Raw genomic sequence first — 13,007 nt, forward strand, 5'->3', positions numbered from 1 at the left:
ATTCCCAAACTTCCCGATATCATTCTCTGAGCTGCCTCAAAGCAGTACATGTTCAACAGCTATCAATATCAGGTGACCTGAAGCAACTCTTCACAGGAGAGTCAGCACCAATGCACAATCATCTTGATGTTCCGTTGCCTTTTTCTGATTCAACCAGTTGAGTGCCTATAAGACGTCAGCTGACCTGCCACAAAAAGTGTTGCAATAGTGCCTACAAGACATCCACTGATGTCCCGCATGTATCTAAATTTTTCCTTCATCAGAGTTTGGTACAATGAACATATTCAGACTCTGAATGGTTAGTTTAATGTGTCTGGATTATAAACATACTATTCAATTAAGTGAGCATTCATCAGGTGGAAGACTACTTTTTTCTCAATAATGATTTGCTAATTGGACCATGAGCGTGCATGTAAAGAGGGTTTGCCTCTCAAGCCAAAAAGGCATCAGACACTTCGTCAAGTAATAACAGTGGTCCCAGTCAGTGGATTTACACAACTCTGCAAACTGTGCTGATAACCATGTATTATGATGAGAGATGGATATGTCTTGTGTTCTGTTTGAACTGGAATATGATGATGACAGTGATGAAACTGACAACATCCAACTCTTTCTTCAGTCCATCTATCCAATCAGACACCATTTCTGAGCAAGTGACCATGACTGACAGTGAAGGCATGGTACTTTCATATAATCTGAGAAGAAGGGGAGAGATAGAGGAGTGGTGTAAGACAACAGGTTGAAGGCCAGACAGAAGGCAGGTTAGGGGGCACGGCAACTACCTGTCACTCAACTGTCTTTTCACAGGGATCAACTGCTGGAAATGGAAACAGCCAATAATCCACGATTTTCTTGAATCTCAGGATTGATGGATGGGAATCATGTGTTATTTCCTTTTCACACTTTTTTTTGTCACTGATCACTTGACCATTTTATTTATAGAGGAGGCAAATCGGATGCACAGCAGACACTTCATTGGATCAGTTACAACCAGAAGCAATGGAATATCATTAAAGCACTCTTTCTTGTAAAGGGAGCTGCTCTTAGGTGTAAGAAAAAATTGATGGCTCACTCTCTGAGACCATTATTGACTTTTTATCTTGACCAAACCCATGTGTTGCCATAGTGCCTACAAGACTGGGACAGTTATTCACTTACATGACTAGGTAAATGTGTTGTGAGCCATTTTATTTTACAGGTAAAATCAGTCAATAAGTATGTTATTTCCAGCTGTATCTTGTTTTCTTTCTAGGTGTCATTCTGTGGAGGTGAAAAGACTTTTTTAATGCATAAAAATTATTATCTTCACTTTGAAATGCCTTAATAGTTATCTAGATTCAAAATATTTGAGGGAAAAGCCTGGATTTAGAATCCAAATTAATTTTTTCGCAAAAACATTCACTCCATTATGTATCTCCTATTGTGTTTGTGCTAGATTTAAAAAAAAACAAAAAGTATTATCCCTAAGTCCTCAAAATTCCCTGGCAAGGGGAGATCACTTTTGTTGTTGTTGTTGTTGTTGTAATCAACTTTTTTTTTTCTTTTACATGTAGACAAATATGCAACAACAAAAACATCAACAATTTCAAACCATATACTATTGTAATAAACTATAAGACATTAATAATAATAAGTAAAATAGGATAAAGTAGATAGGGTATAAGTCAATGGATGAGTTTTGTTAGAGTCAGCAACGACAGTTTACCCCTGAATCAATCACATCAATCATCAGATAATGATATTTATCAAACAAACAAACAAACAAACAAAAAAAAACCCCAACAAAAACCACACAAAAAAACCAAAACAAAACAAAAAAACAACAACAGCAAATAAAATATATTATGTTTTTAAATGCTGTGCTACGCCGAACAGTACTAAACTGCAACAGATCTTAATGTTATAGGCATTTTCACATTTTTCATTAAACAATTTTTCTAAAGAGGTCCAAAAGGGCTGTATATGTATACAATGCCACCTGTCTCTCTCGCATCAGTCTCTACAGTCACAGGCGACGCTGCTTGGTCCAAGCAGACAGCCCAATTAGACATTAGGTCGGGTATACTCTATCCATGGTCAGCCATGACCGAAGGAGGCCTACCACTACTACTACTAAAGCACCACAAGTGTTGCATTAATGTTACCTTTACAACAGAAATACTAATATTACAAAAAATATTTATTATCACTGATTAATATTGTTGTTACTTATTTTCACCATACTAGAAAGTGATGTACATACCCACGCACACACATCCACCCACATGCGCACATTCACACACGCATGTGCACAGGTATGCACAACATATCCACCCCAATAACCATGTCAGTAATAAACCTTATATTTCAATACTTTCATCATCATCATCACCATTGTTTTAAAGTGTGAGGGGAGGTTGTCAAGTGTAAAAAAGATAGTCCACATGTAATGTTAGTAAAAGAGACACCTTTTGGAAAGTAAATTCTTCTCCTTTCCACTGATCCATGGATCCAACTCTGATACTAAAGTCCAACACTGATACAAAAGTTGAACCATAAAAATAGTATAATCTCCTTGCACAGTTGTATTGTGAACAAATGTATTAAAGTATGGGTGCTGGAGGGTGATGAACACAGATACCCCCCCTCCCCCCCCTCCCACACACACACCCACACATTCATAGTCCTACACTCACACATCACACACACGCGCACACACACACATACACAGGTACACACAATACTTTCACTTCAATATTCATATATCAATAGTAAACCATAAACCTTAGTGTTTTCATCATCATAGTTGTCTTGGTTCATTTCTGGGTGAAGGAGTGAGGCGAAGGGGGGTGTCAAGTTGGGGAAAAAAAAATCACATGTAATGTTGCTGAAAACACACACACACACACACACACACACAAAAAGAAAAAGAAAAACAAATTCTTCTATACACTGCAATGTAGGGCATCAAGTTTAAAACTATGTAGGAATTCTTCTACTTAGTTATGACATTATGAACAAAAGTATTGTAGCACCCCAAGTGCTGTATTATTGCTACTGGACAAAGATACCACAATACCAATATTGTTGTTGACAATAAAAAAAAAACCCAAAAAACCAAACAAAACAAAAACCCACACACCACAACTTGTATCAGTATTATATGACATTATACGGTGATGAACATGCATACGCACGTGTACCCATACACACAAACACACATATGCATACACACACACACACGCACACACCGGGTGGTCAGTTATCCCATCACCTCTTCTCTTTTACCCATGTGCACATACTTTCTTCTTTTTTTTCCCCCTCCTCTTCTTTCCTCCTTTTTTTTTCTTTGGTACCTGTTGTGATCAAATGACCAAGAAAGGAATAAACACATTTTAACACTTTTCAAATTGCTAATCTTCTCACGTGCAATGACGTAGAGGTCAAATCATACATACTTTCAAGAATATTAGTGTAATAATATAAGAGTGTATCCTAGCAACAGTGATGTGGTAAACAGAGACATAGCTAGTACTATTACTGTTAATACACCAAAACTACCATTATCTCCAACACTGGCATAAAAAAACAACAACAAAAAACCACCTAGATATTGAGGCAAGTATCACCAGTTGTTGAACAAAAATAAACAAAACAAACAAACAAAAAATAAATAAAATAAATAAGAATTTAGATGATATTGGTCATCATGAACATCATCATAATCATTTAAGATTCTCACTATCAGAAAGTGTCATAGCAATTCACAGATCAATGATTCAAGAACATGTCACCTGCATTCATGTGTGCATAAAGCATCTCAGTTACATATATAACTTTGAGAAAGAGGGAGAGGGAGGGGGGTAATCCTTCTGTTCAAGACATTGTTTTCTGTTCACAAACACTAACTGAAAAAGTAAAACCAAAAAATACAGAAAAAATTACAGTTTACACTCATACATAGCAAAAAGAAGAAAAAGAAAAAAAAGGAGAAAGACATGAAAACATGTTAACTCTACTTACTGATAGTTCCCCATTTTTAGAATCATTTACCAGAGCCCTTCTCCTCACTGACACTCTGTCCAGCCATCACACGTCGAAATGCCTGGATAACATTTGAATGCATGTCCAGTTTCACCACTTTGCCATTTTTAAGTTTGGCCATCACTTTACTGCTGGATGTCCAAGCGCTGGAACAGGCAGAATGCTGACTAGTGTCATGGTAAGTTTTGTAAATGGTGGCAGTCAAATCTTCACCAATCACTATCCCCTTGTTCTTCAGTTTTCGGCGGTTGGCAAGGATCAGGTCCCTCTTTCTGTGGTTAAAGAACCGCACGAGGACAGGTCTGGGCTTGGAACTGCTGCGCTGGCTGGTCCGGTGGGCAACTTCGATATCGCCTTCTGTGGTCGGGACCTGGACTTTCTGGCTAAAAATGTCAACGCATTTTTTAATACAGTCATCCATTGTCTCTTCGGGTGCCTCCGGAACTCGGTAGATGCGAATATTCCATCTTCTGGAGTATTGTTGCAGGTCGTTGCTTTCTTTTTGTACAGTCCGCACCTGGTTGTCTTGTCTTTTGATTTCATTTTGCAGTGTTTCTTTCTCTTTTTTTTTAAAGCACTGACTTCTTGCTGCAGTTTGTCATTTCTGGTCTCACCGTCGAAGATTTTACCCTCTAGTTTCTGAATCTGCTCGAAAAAAGACTGTGACATTTGTTGCACTTCTGTTCTCATAGTTTCCATGTCTTCTTTTGTTGCCAGGTTCCCAAGCTCCTTATTCAGCCTTTCTTCACTCTTGCCTAGTTCTTCCAGCTTTTTATTAATTACGTTGAACATTTCTTGAACAGCCGTATCCATATTTTCTTCTCCTATATTTTCTACTATGTGGGCTTTTTTTGGTGTTTGGTATCGTGCACTGTCCGTATCACTCTCTGAAGATGTAGAAGAGCGACTTCTTTTCAAATCTGTAAAAAAGTTCTTGATGTTGTTCATGCCCCGTTTGTCCCGTGCTGCTGTGCCCAAAATCTCCGATGCATCGCTACCGCTCCCTCACAGCACGCGTGACACTGGGAGATCACTTTTTTATACAAAATTTTCTGGCACTAAACTGGTCAATGTTAAACACTAACAAGCTTACTCAGTCCCACGCTGACAAAAGTTTTAGTTAAGTTATGAAGCCAAACTGACAGTTTTTTTTCTGATGGGGACATGTGGCAACAACAGCCTCAGTAAACTGTTCACATTTTTGTAGGTCCAAAACCTCTTTTCTCCCCACATAAAAAAACGACACCTTTTCATATCTAATGTTTGCCATTGTTAATTAGTTATTTGTATTTGTTTTCTGATGGATACTGGTTACCTGGTCTTGAGGCCAAAGACGTGTCCATCAGTTGACATGGCATCATCATCAGACAGCAGCTCACTCCAAAGGCCTCCCTGAACCAACCAATCATCCATACCCGGTTACTGCCACTGTCTTACTGTACTGGCATGTGGTGTTTATAAAAAAAAAATTAAAAAAAAATGTTTAGAAATACTATTCATCTACCTGTGTCAAGACATTCTGAAATTAGATAATAGATAACAAAAGAAAAAAAAGGGGGAAAATATACATAAACTCATACGTTTCAAATTCTGACATAAAACTATAATAAAATATTGGGGCATAAACTGCAGAAATAACTCTAATCTCATTACTGTACAGCGCACATTTATTACACAATATGCTCCCGTCTGTCATTAAGAAGTGATACTAACATAACTTCAAAGATGCAAATTAACATAGGCTTATTTTCAAAATATTTCCACTGACAGTATTCATATGATAAAATGGCTTTTTTTGTGCTTTTTTTCAGCACAGTGGTGTGTCCATTCCAACTTTCTTTTCAAAGCTTGTGTGTGCAAAATTCTTTATCTACTTTTCATACAAGCATACACAAACCTGTGTAAACAAATACCTTTTCATACTTTGAAAACATATATTTAAACTGACCTTGTAGCCTTGTGAAATTTTCATCACACCTGCAATTGGAAGAAACCATTTTTTATGGTAAAGCAAATTATGGGGGGGAAAAGGTGTAAAGGCAAAGAACAAATTCAATGATTGTAACCTTCGTGTAATTGTTATACCATTTCCTCCTCTTCTTCTTTTTTATTTCCATTATTTCTTATAAAATGTAACGGATGTCATGACTACTTTGAGTTCTGGATACTGATGATCAGATGAAAATCAAATTGCATCTTTTAACAAATGTACTTTATCTTTTGATTTATTGTGAGTATGATCTGTATATGATGATGTATGAATATACATATATATATATATATATGTATGTATATATATATATGTATATATATACATTGCCTACTTTAGCAAAGCATTTATCAAATATAAGCAATCCCCTGTGCGGATGCCAGGAGCTCTTTAAGTATAGATAATATCCCCACCTTCTGGAAATTCTGTGCTAGAAATTTCCTCTTTTCTATCAGTATCAGTATCAGTAGCTCAAGGAGGCGTCACTGCGTTCGGACAAATCCATATACGCTACACCACATCTGCCAAGCAGATGCCTGACCAGCAGCACAACCCAACACGCTTAGTCAGGCCTTGAGAAAAAAAACACAAACTTACATGTACAAGCACACACATATACGCACATTTCCACCACCCCCAACCCCACACACATAATACACAAATATATATATATATATATATATATATATATATATATATATATATATGCACACCTGCATGTTCCAATATTCTGTTGCTCCCACAGTACAGACATGCATATTCACACATACCTCATCCTCTACACACACACACACACACTTTCATACGCACGCACGTGCACATATCTCTCCAGACACATGTGTACACTTACACACTTGCGCATGTACACGTACACACGCACACAAACACACACATAAACACACGCACAGAGGCTGCCACTGATTGGCTGCAAAAGGGGTGGGAAAAGATCTCTGATGCCAGGAACATGGTGTCTAGCATGTTGCTGTCTATTATATTTGGAAAAGCCCACGGAGACTCTGTTCCATTTTGAAGAAATCTGTGAAATGTTGGTTTGGAAATGATGCCAATATTTGTTTGATTTGCAAAGCATCAAGCTCTACCTTTCATGCTACACTTACGGCCGCTCCCTCTCTCTGCCTTTATTTCTTTGAGGCAATTGATGGTGTGATGGCCTTGTACCTGTTCTTTTTGGTATTCTTTGACTTTTCTGAGGAGTTTTGATTTTCCTAGATGTAGGCCGCTCATTGTTGTTGCGTTACCAGCAAGTCTGTCAGCTCACTCATTTCCTTTAACACCTGCATGTCCCGGACAGTATGACCATGTAAGTTTTTTAATCTGAAAGTTGCGCATTGCCTCATGGCTTCCCATTCCACTTTCAATTTTCTGTATGAGGTTCATTGAGTCCGTTAGAATCATGGCATGTTGGTTTCCATGCATATGGATGGATGACAGCCACAGGAGAGCATGAGACACAGCTTCAACTTCCATTGTTAGGCTGGAGGTTGTGACTTTGTAGGCAGCATTCTCTTCCCCAATTGTTTTTCCATTTTGTTTCGAAGTGAATCCCCAACCAGACTGGCCTTTGGTGACTGAGCCATCTGTGTATAGGATGTCCTCTTCTTTATTGTTTTCTTCTACAAGTAGCTTCACTTCTGTGTCAGTTTTGCCCTCTGGCCATTCCCAACAATGTCTTCCTCGAGTGGTTGAAATGGCTGTGTTGAATAGATGACTGAGGTTTTTGGGGTTTTCCTCCCATTCTTTTGTTTCTTTCAGGTCTTGCAGTCGGCATACTAGCTGGATTGTGTCTTCTGCTTGCCCCATCCATGATCTTCCTCGTCCTAGACAGCCGCCTTTTGGTTCCTTGACTGCATCATGCAGTGGGTTTTGAGGGTTTTCTAATGCTCTGAAGTAGGTCTTAACCTGTTCTAACTTGTTTCTGGCCTGCACTGAAGGAAGGTCAAGCAGGTATCGCATGGTTTCCATAGGCGTGTCTTTTGTTGTTCCAAGGATCAGCCTCATAGCTTCATTTTGAACTCTTTCTAATTTTAGGAGGCTGCTATGAGACGGTGTTGCTAGCCCAAGTCCATAGTCGATCACACCGAGAACGAGTGATTGATATAGCAGGAAGAGGTGGTGCTGTTCGATACCTTTGGTTGCCATTTCTTTTAAGACTGAAAGACCCTTTTGAGAACAGTATTTTCCATGTTTTCTGAAGGTCAGCATCCTGTTAAACTGTATTCCTAGGTAGCATAGGCATTCTGTTTTCTCAATCTGAATTCCGTCGAATGACACATGTGGTGGTGATCTGCTCACGGTTCTGTTGTTAACACAGCAACGTTTGGGCTTTCGCTGGATTGATGGAAGATCCTGTGTCCTTGCACCATTAAGCGATATTGTTCAGCTGTTTCTGGACTGCTTTAGTTCTTTCTTCAGCATCTTTCGAAGTTTTGAAGACCAGGCCAACATCCGCAAGAGTAAGCACCCGAGCTACTCCATTGTTGTTTAAGTCTGCAAGGCCTTTTGTGTAGACGTTGTAGAGGACAGGAGAAAGCGGAGACCCTTGTGGCAGTCCCATGGATAGTTTGGAAGGTGCAGACATCCAATCTCCATGGCGTAGGACAACGGTTCTTTCCTGAAGCACTGCTGCTATCCATTTTGTCAGTGTCTTTTCTATCACTCTCTTTTTTTCTGTCTTTTTTCTCTCTATTCTGTCATCTCTTCCATTCATATTTTCTGTCCTGCTGGTACGTTCACCTGCAATTTTTTCTAGAAAGCCTTTAATATATAACCTTCTGTGTTCAGTGATTTGATAATTTTTGGTATTCTTACTTTGTTATATTCCTTTTTCTGCAGCTGGGACAAGTGAGGTGCAAGATGGAAAATGTTCAGCTTTATTTGTCTGCTAATGGTCATAAACAAAAGATAAGATAAACTGCAGTGACTATTTTCATATCTATATCAAAATGATGGAGAAGCATGATTCTTTTGTGCAACAAAGTATTATAACATATGTATACGTATGTATGTGTATGTGTGTGTGTGTGTGTATACATATATATATATATATATATATGGGTATGTATACATATGTGTATGTATGAGAATGTATGTGTGTGTGTGTATATATATATATGTGTGTGTGTGTGTGTGTGTGTGTGTGCATTTTTTTCATATTCAGCTTGAATTATTCAAAATGGTCAGTGATGGGAGGCATCTCCTGAGCAGTGTACGTGGCAGGTTTTTTATTTTTATTTTTTATTTTTTTAGCTTACTGGGATCAGTGTTTGTTTCTTCAGTCTGCAGTAATATTGACCTGAACTATCGATGAAATATTTTGTTTATTTCAGTGATAATAACATGACTTATGGCTTGAAGGTTTGTCTCTACTGATGTTAACTCAATCGCGTCTAGTCAGCTGCTGATTTCTGACGTTGTTCCGTTCACTTGAAAGCGTGTCGGACGCATTGTTACAACAGGTTTTGATCTTTTTTTTAATGTTACCGATCTTTCTTAAAGGGCGATAACTCATGATTTCCAGATAACTCAGACACTTTTCTTGCAAGTTCCTTCCATTAGACCGTTGTTTGTTCGTTCTGTAGTAGTTTTCTTTGTTTGTGAACCGGCCAACCCGAAATGACAACATCACATGGTTTCCAACATGGCGGCACCAAGGCGAAACTGATTCATGTGGAACATAAGAATGGCTCAAGCACTCGAACTGATTCATGAAAGCGGGTCTGATGATGAAGATGCTGTTGTTGGATTGTTTGACAATGCAGGTGACGAAATTTCGGACTCTGATTCCGACTATATTCCTGACGAAATCGACGACGAAGTGTCGGACACCAATGATGACGAAGGCAGAATGACCGGTCGGCAAAACTCGACACCAACACGTGCGCCTGTTGCAGCAGCTGATTCTCCAACTAATGGAGAAGAACCTGAGGAGATGGAAATAGATGAGGACAATCTGTTTGACGATCATAGAGATCCAGATTATATGTATGACTGGAGTAGAAATTTGGCAAATTTTCCACTCAACCCACCCTTCTGTTTGACACCAGGATTACAGGGCCCACTCAAATTGCCGCCTTGAGAGGACTGCAGACCAATTGACTTCTACAGTCTCTTCATTGATAAAAGTATATTGAAACACATGAAAACAGAGACAAACTGTTATGCTGCAAATAACATCCAGCAGCAACAGCAAAGAGAAGAACTCTCCCCACGGTCACAATTCAACACCTGGAAGCCTGTGACATTGGATGAAATCAGAAAATTTCTGGCTATCCTCATCCACATGGGGATAGTAAAGAAACTGAGGATAGTGGACTACTGGTGTACTGGTGTGTGTCCATCGAGATCGATGATGACCATCGTTGTCATCCAGCTGGGGGATGGGGGGAGGGTGGTGGTGGGGTGGGGGGGAGGATGCTCATGAATCTATCTGTGAATGCGCAGATGGCTGAATAGTCCAATCTGCGCACGAAATGTTCGCTGACAGTTGGGGCAGACAAAGACAGGCATACCATTGTCAGGGAACTTGTTTGCCCGTGACTTTCTGGCCTGCCTCTTCTGAACAGCTGCAGCAGTCCTGTTGGCCTCGCACAACTTGGCGCCTTTGTGCACAGCAGCACGCCATTTGTCACGGTCCACTGCAGATTCCTCCCAGGAGTCAGGGTTGATATCAAACGCTTTCAGAGAGACTTTCAGAGTATCTCTGAAGCGCTTCTTCTGACCTCCGTGTGATCTCTTCCCTTGTTGCAGCTCGCCATAGAAGAGCCTTTTGGGCAGCCGATGGTCTGGCATGCGCGCCACGTGTCCAGCCCAGCAAAGCTGGGACTGCATCAGGATGGTGAAGATGCTGGGAAGGGTGGCTTTTGCGAGCACCTCTGTGTCTGGGGTCTTGTCTTGCCACTTGATGTTCAGTAGCTTCCTGAGGCATGTTGTGTGGAAGTGGTTCAGCTTCTTGGCATGTCGTTGGTACACTGTCCAAGTTTCGCAGGCGTACAGTAGTGTGGGGAGAACTACTGCTCTGTAGACCTTTAGCTTGGTCTCAAGACTAATGCCTCTTCTGTTCCAGACATTTGCATTGTCTACCAAAAGTTGCGCTTGCTCTTGCAATCCTGCCGTTCACTTCATCGTCGATGGTCGCATTTCGTGACAGTGTGCTGCCAAGGTATGTGAACCGCTCCACCGCACTGAGTCTCTGACCGTTGACTGTGATGTTGGGCTCAACGTAGGGTTTCCCTGGGGCTGGCTGATGGAGAACTTCAGTTTTCCTCGTGCTGATGGTAAGGCCGAAGTTCCTGCTGGCAGTGGCAAACTTGTCAACGCTGAGTTGCATGTCAGCTTCAGATCCAGCGTTGAGGGCACAATCATCAGCAAACAAAAAGTCTCTGATGATGTCTGTCATGACCTTCGTTTTTGCTTGAAGCCTTCTGAGGTTAAACAACTTACCATCTGTTCGGTACTTTAGGCCGATTCCAACATCGCCATCTCTGAAGGCATCAGTTAGCATTGCAGAGAACATGAGGCTGAACAGCGTTGGAGCCAGGACGCAGCCTTGCTTGACACCATTTGTGACAGCAAAAGGAGCAGATGTTTCGCCTTTGTCCTGGACTCGAGCCTGCATGCCTTCATGGAATTGGCTGACCAAGGAAATAAATTTCCGAGGGCATCCGTACTTGGCCATGATCTTCCACAGTCCCTCTCTACTCATGGTGTCGAAGGCCTTAGTGAGGTCGACATAGGTGGAGAACAGATCAGCATTTTGCTCCTGACATTTCTCTTGCAGCTGCCTTGCAGCAAACACCATGTCGGTGGTTCCGCGCTCTTTCCGGAATCCACATTGGCTCTCAGGCAAATGACCTTGGTCAAGGTGTGCTGTGAGGCGGTTTAGTAGGATCCTGGCAAGTATCTTGCCTGCGATGGAGAGCAAGGAAATGCCCCGATGGTTATCACAGGCTTGCCGGTTCCCCTTTCGCTTGTACAAGTGAATGATAGATGCATCTTTGAAATCCTGGGGGATCGTCTCTTCTTTCCACATGAGTGAGTACAGCTGATGGAGCTTCTCAGTCAGCACAGTGCCTCCATCCTTGTAGACCTCTGCTGGTATGGAGTCTGAGCCAGGTGCTTTGCCACTGGATAGCAGACGAATTGCTTTCTGGGTCTCAAGAGGTGTTGGCGGATCGTCCAGTGCTTCGTTGATGGGGACTTGTGGGAGACGGTCTATGGCTTCATCATTTATGGAGGAAGGGCGATTTAAGACACTGTTGAAGTGCTCAGCCCAGCGTTCGAGAATTTTCTCCTTCTCGGTGATCAAGGTATTCCCATCTGCACTGAGGAGGGGGGATGATCCTGAGGATGTGGGGCCGTAGACTTCTTTTAAGGCATCATAGAACCTCTTCATATCGTGCCTGTCAGCATATCCCTGGATCTCATCAGCTTTGTCACTCAGCCACTTATCCTGCATCTGGCGTAACTTTTGCTGAACAGTCCTGCGGATGGCATCGTACACATCCTTTTTTGATGTGGACTTTGGGTTGCTCAGGTAGGCTTGATGCAGACGGCGTTTCTCATCCAGAAGCTGCTTGATTTCATCACAGTTTTCATCAAACCAGTCTTTGTGCTTTCTGGACATGGGTCCCAGGGTCTCTGAAGCTGTACTATAGATCAGCTCACGCAGGGTCCTCCAGTCAGACTCCACATTCTGGTTGTCCAGAGAGGCGGATTCCAGACGATCTTCCAGCAGCTCCACAAAGGACTGTTTGATGGTGATGTTTTTCAGCTTAGCGATGTTGAGCTGTTTTGGAGCCTTCTGGCCTTGGGGGCGTCTCTTGGGCTGGATTCGAATATTCAGCTTCGAGACTACAAGGCGATGGTCTGTCCAACACTCGGCGCCGAACATGGTCTTTGTTACACGTACATCTTGCCTATCCCTTTTCCTGACGATGACATAATCGATGAGATGCCAATGCTTTGAGCGAGGGTG

The 13,007-nt window shown here is 41.3% G+C and overlaps 1 protein-coding gene across 1 annotated transcript in view; it reads right to left on the reverse strand.

Moving 5' to 3' along the window:
- The window catches only part of LOC143283547 (uncharacterized), a 150,337-nt gene that overhangs the window by 53,199 nt on the left and 84,131 nt on the right, over positions 1-13,007 (reverse strand). The window contains exons 10-11 of the mRNA XM_076589791.1: positions 5,972-6,000; positions 5,339-5,415 (exon numbers count right to left, since the gene is read on the reverse strand). Of these exons, the coding sequence (XP_076445906.1) occupies positions 5,339-5,415; positions 5,972-6,000 (106 nt within the window). The remainder of the gene's footprint in view (positions 1-5,338; positions 5,416-5,971; positions 6,001-13,007) is intronic.

This window comes from Babylonia areolata, chromosome 6, assembly GCF_041734735.1.
Source record: "Babylonia areolata isolate BAREFJ2019XMU chromosome 6, ASM4173473v1, whole genome shotgun sequence".
Classification (NCBI taxonomy): Eukaryota; Metazoa; Mollusca; class Gastropoda; order Neogastropoda; family Buccinidae; genus Babylonia; species Babylonia areolata.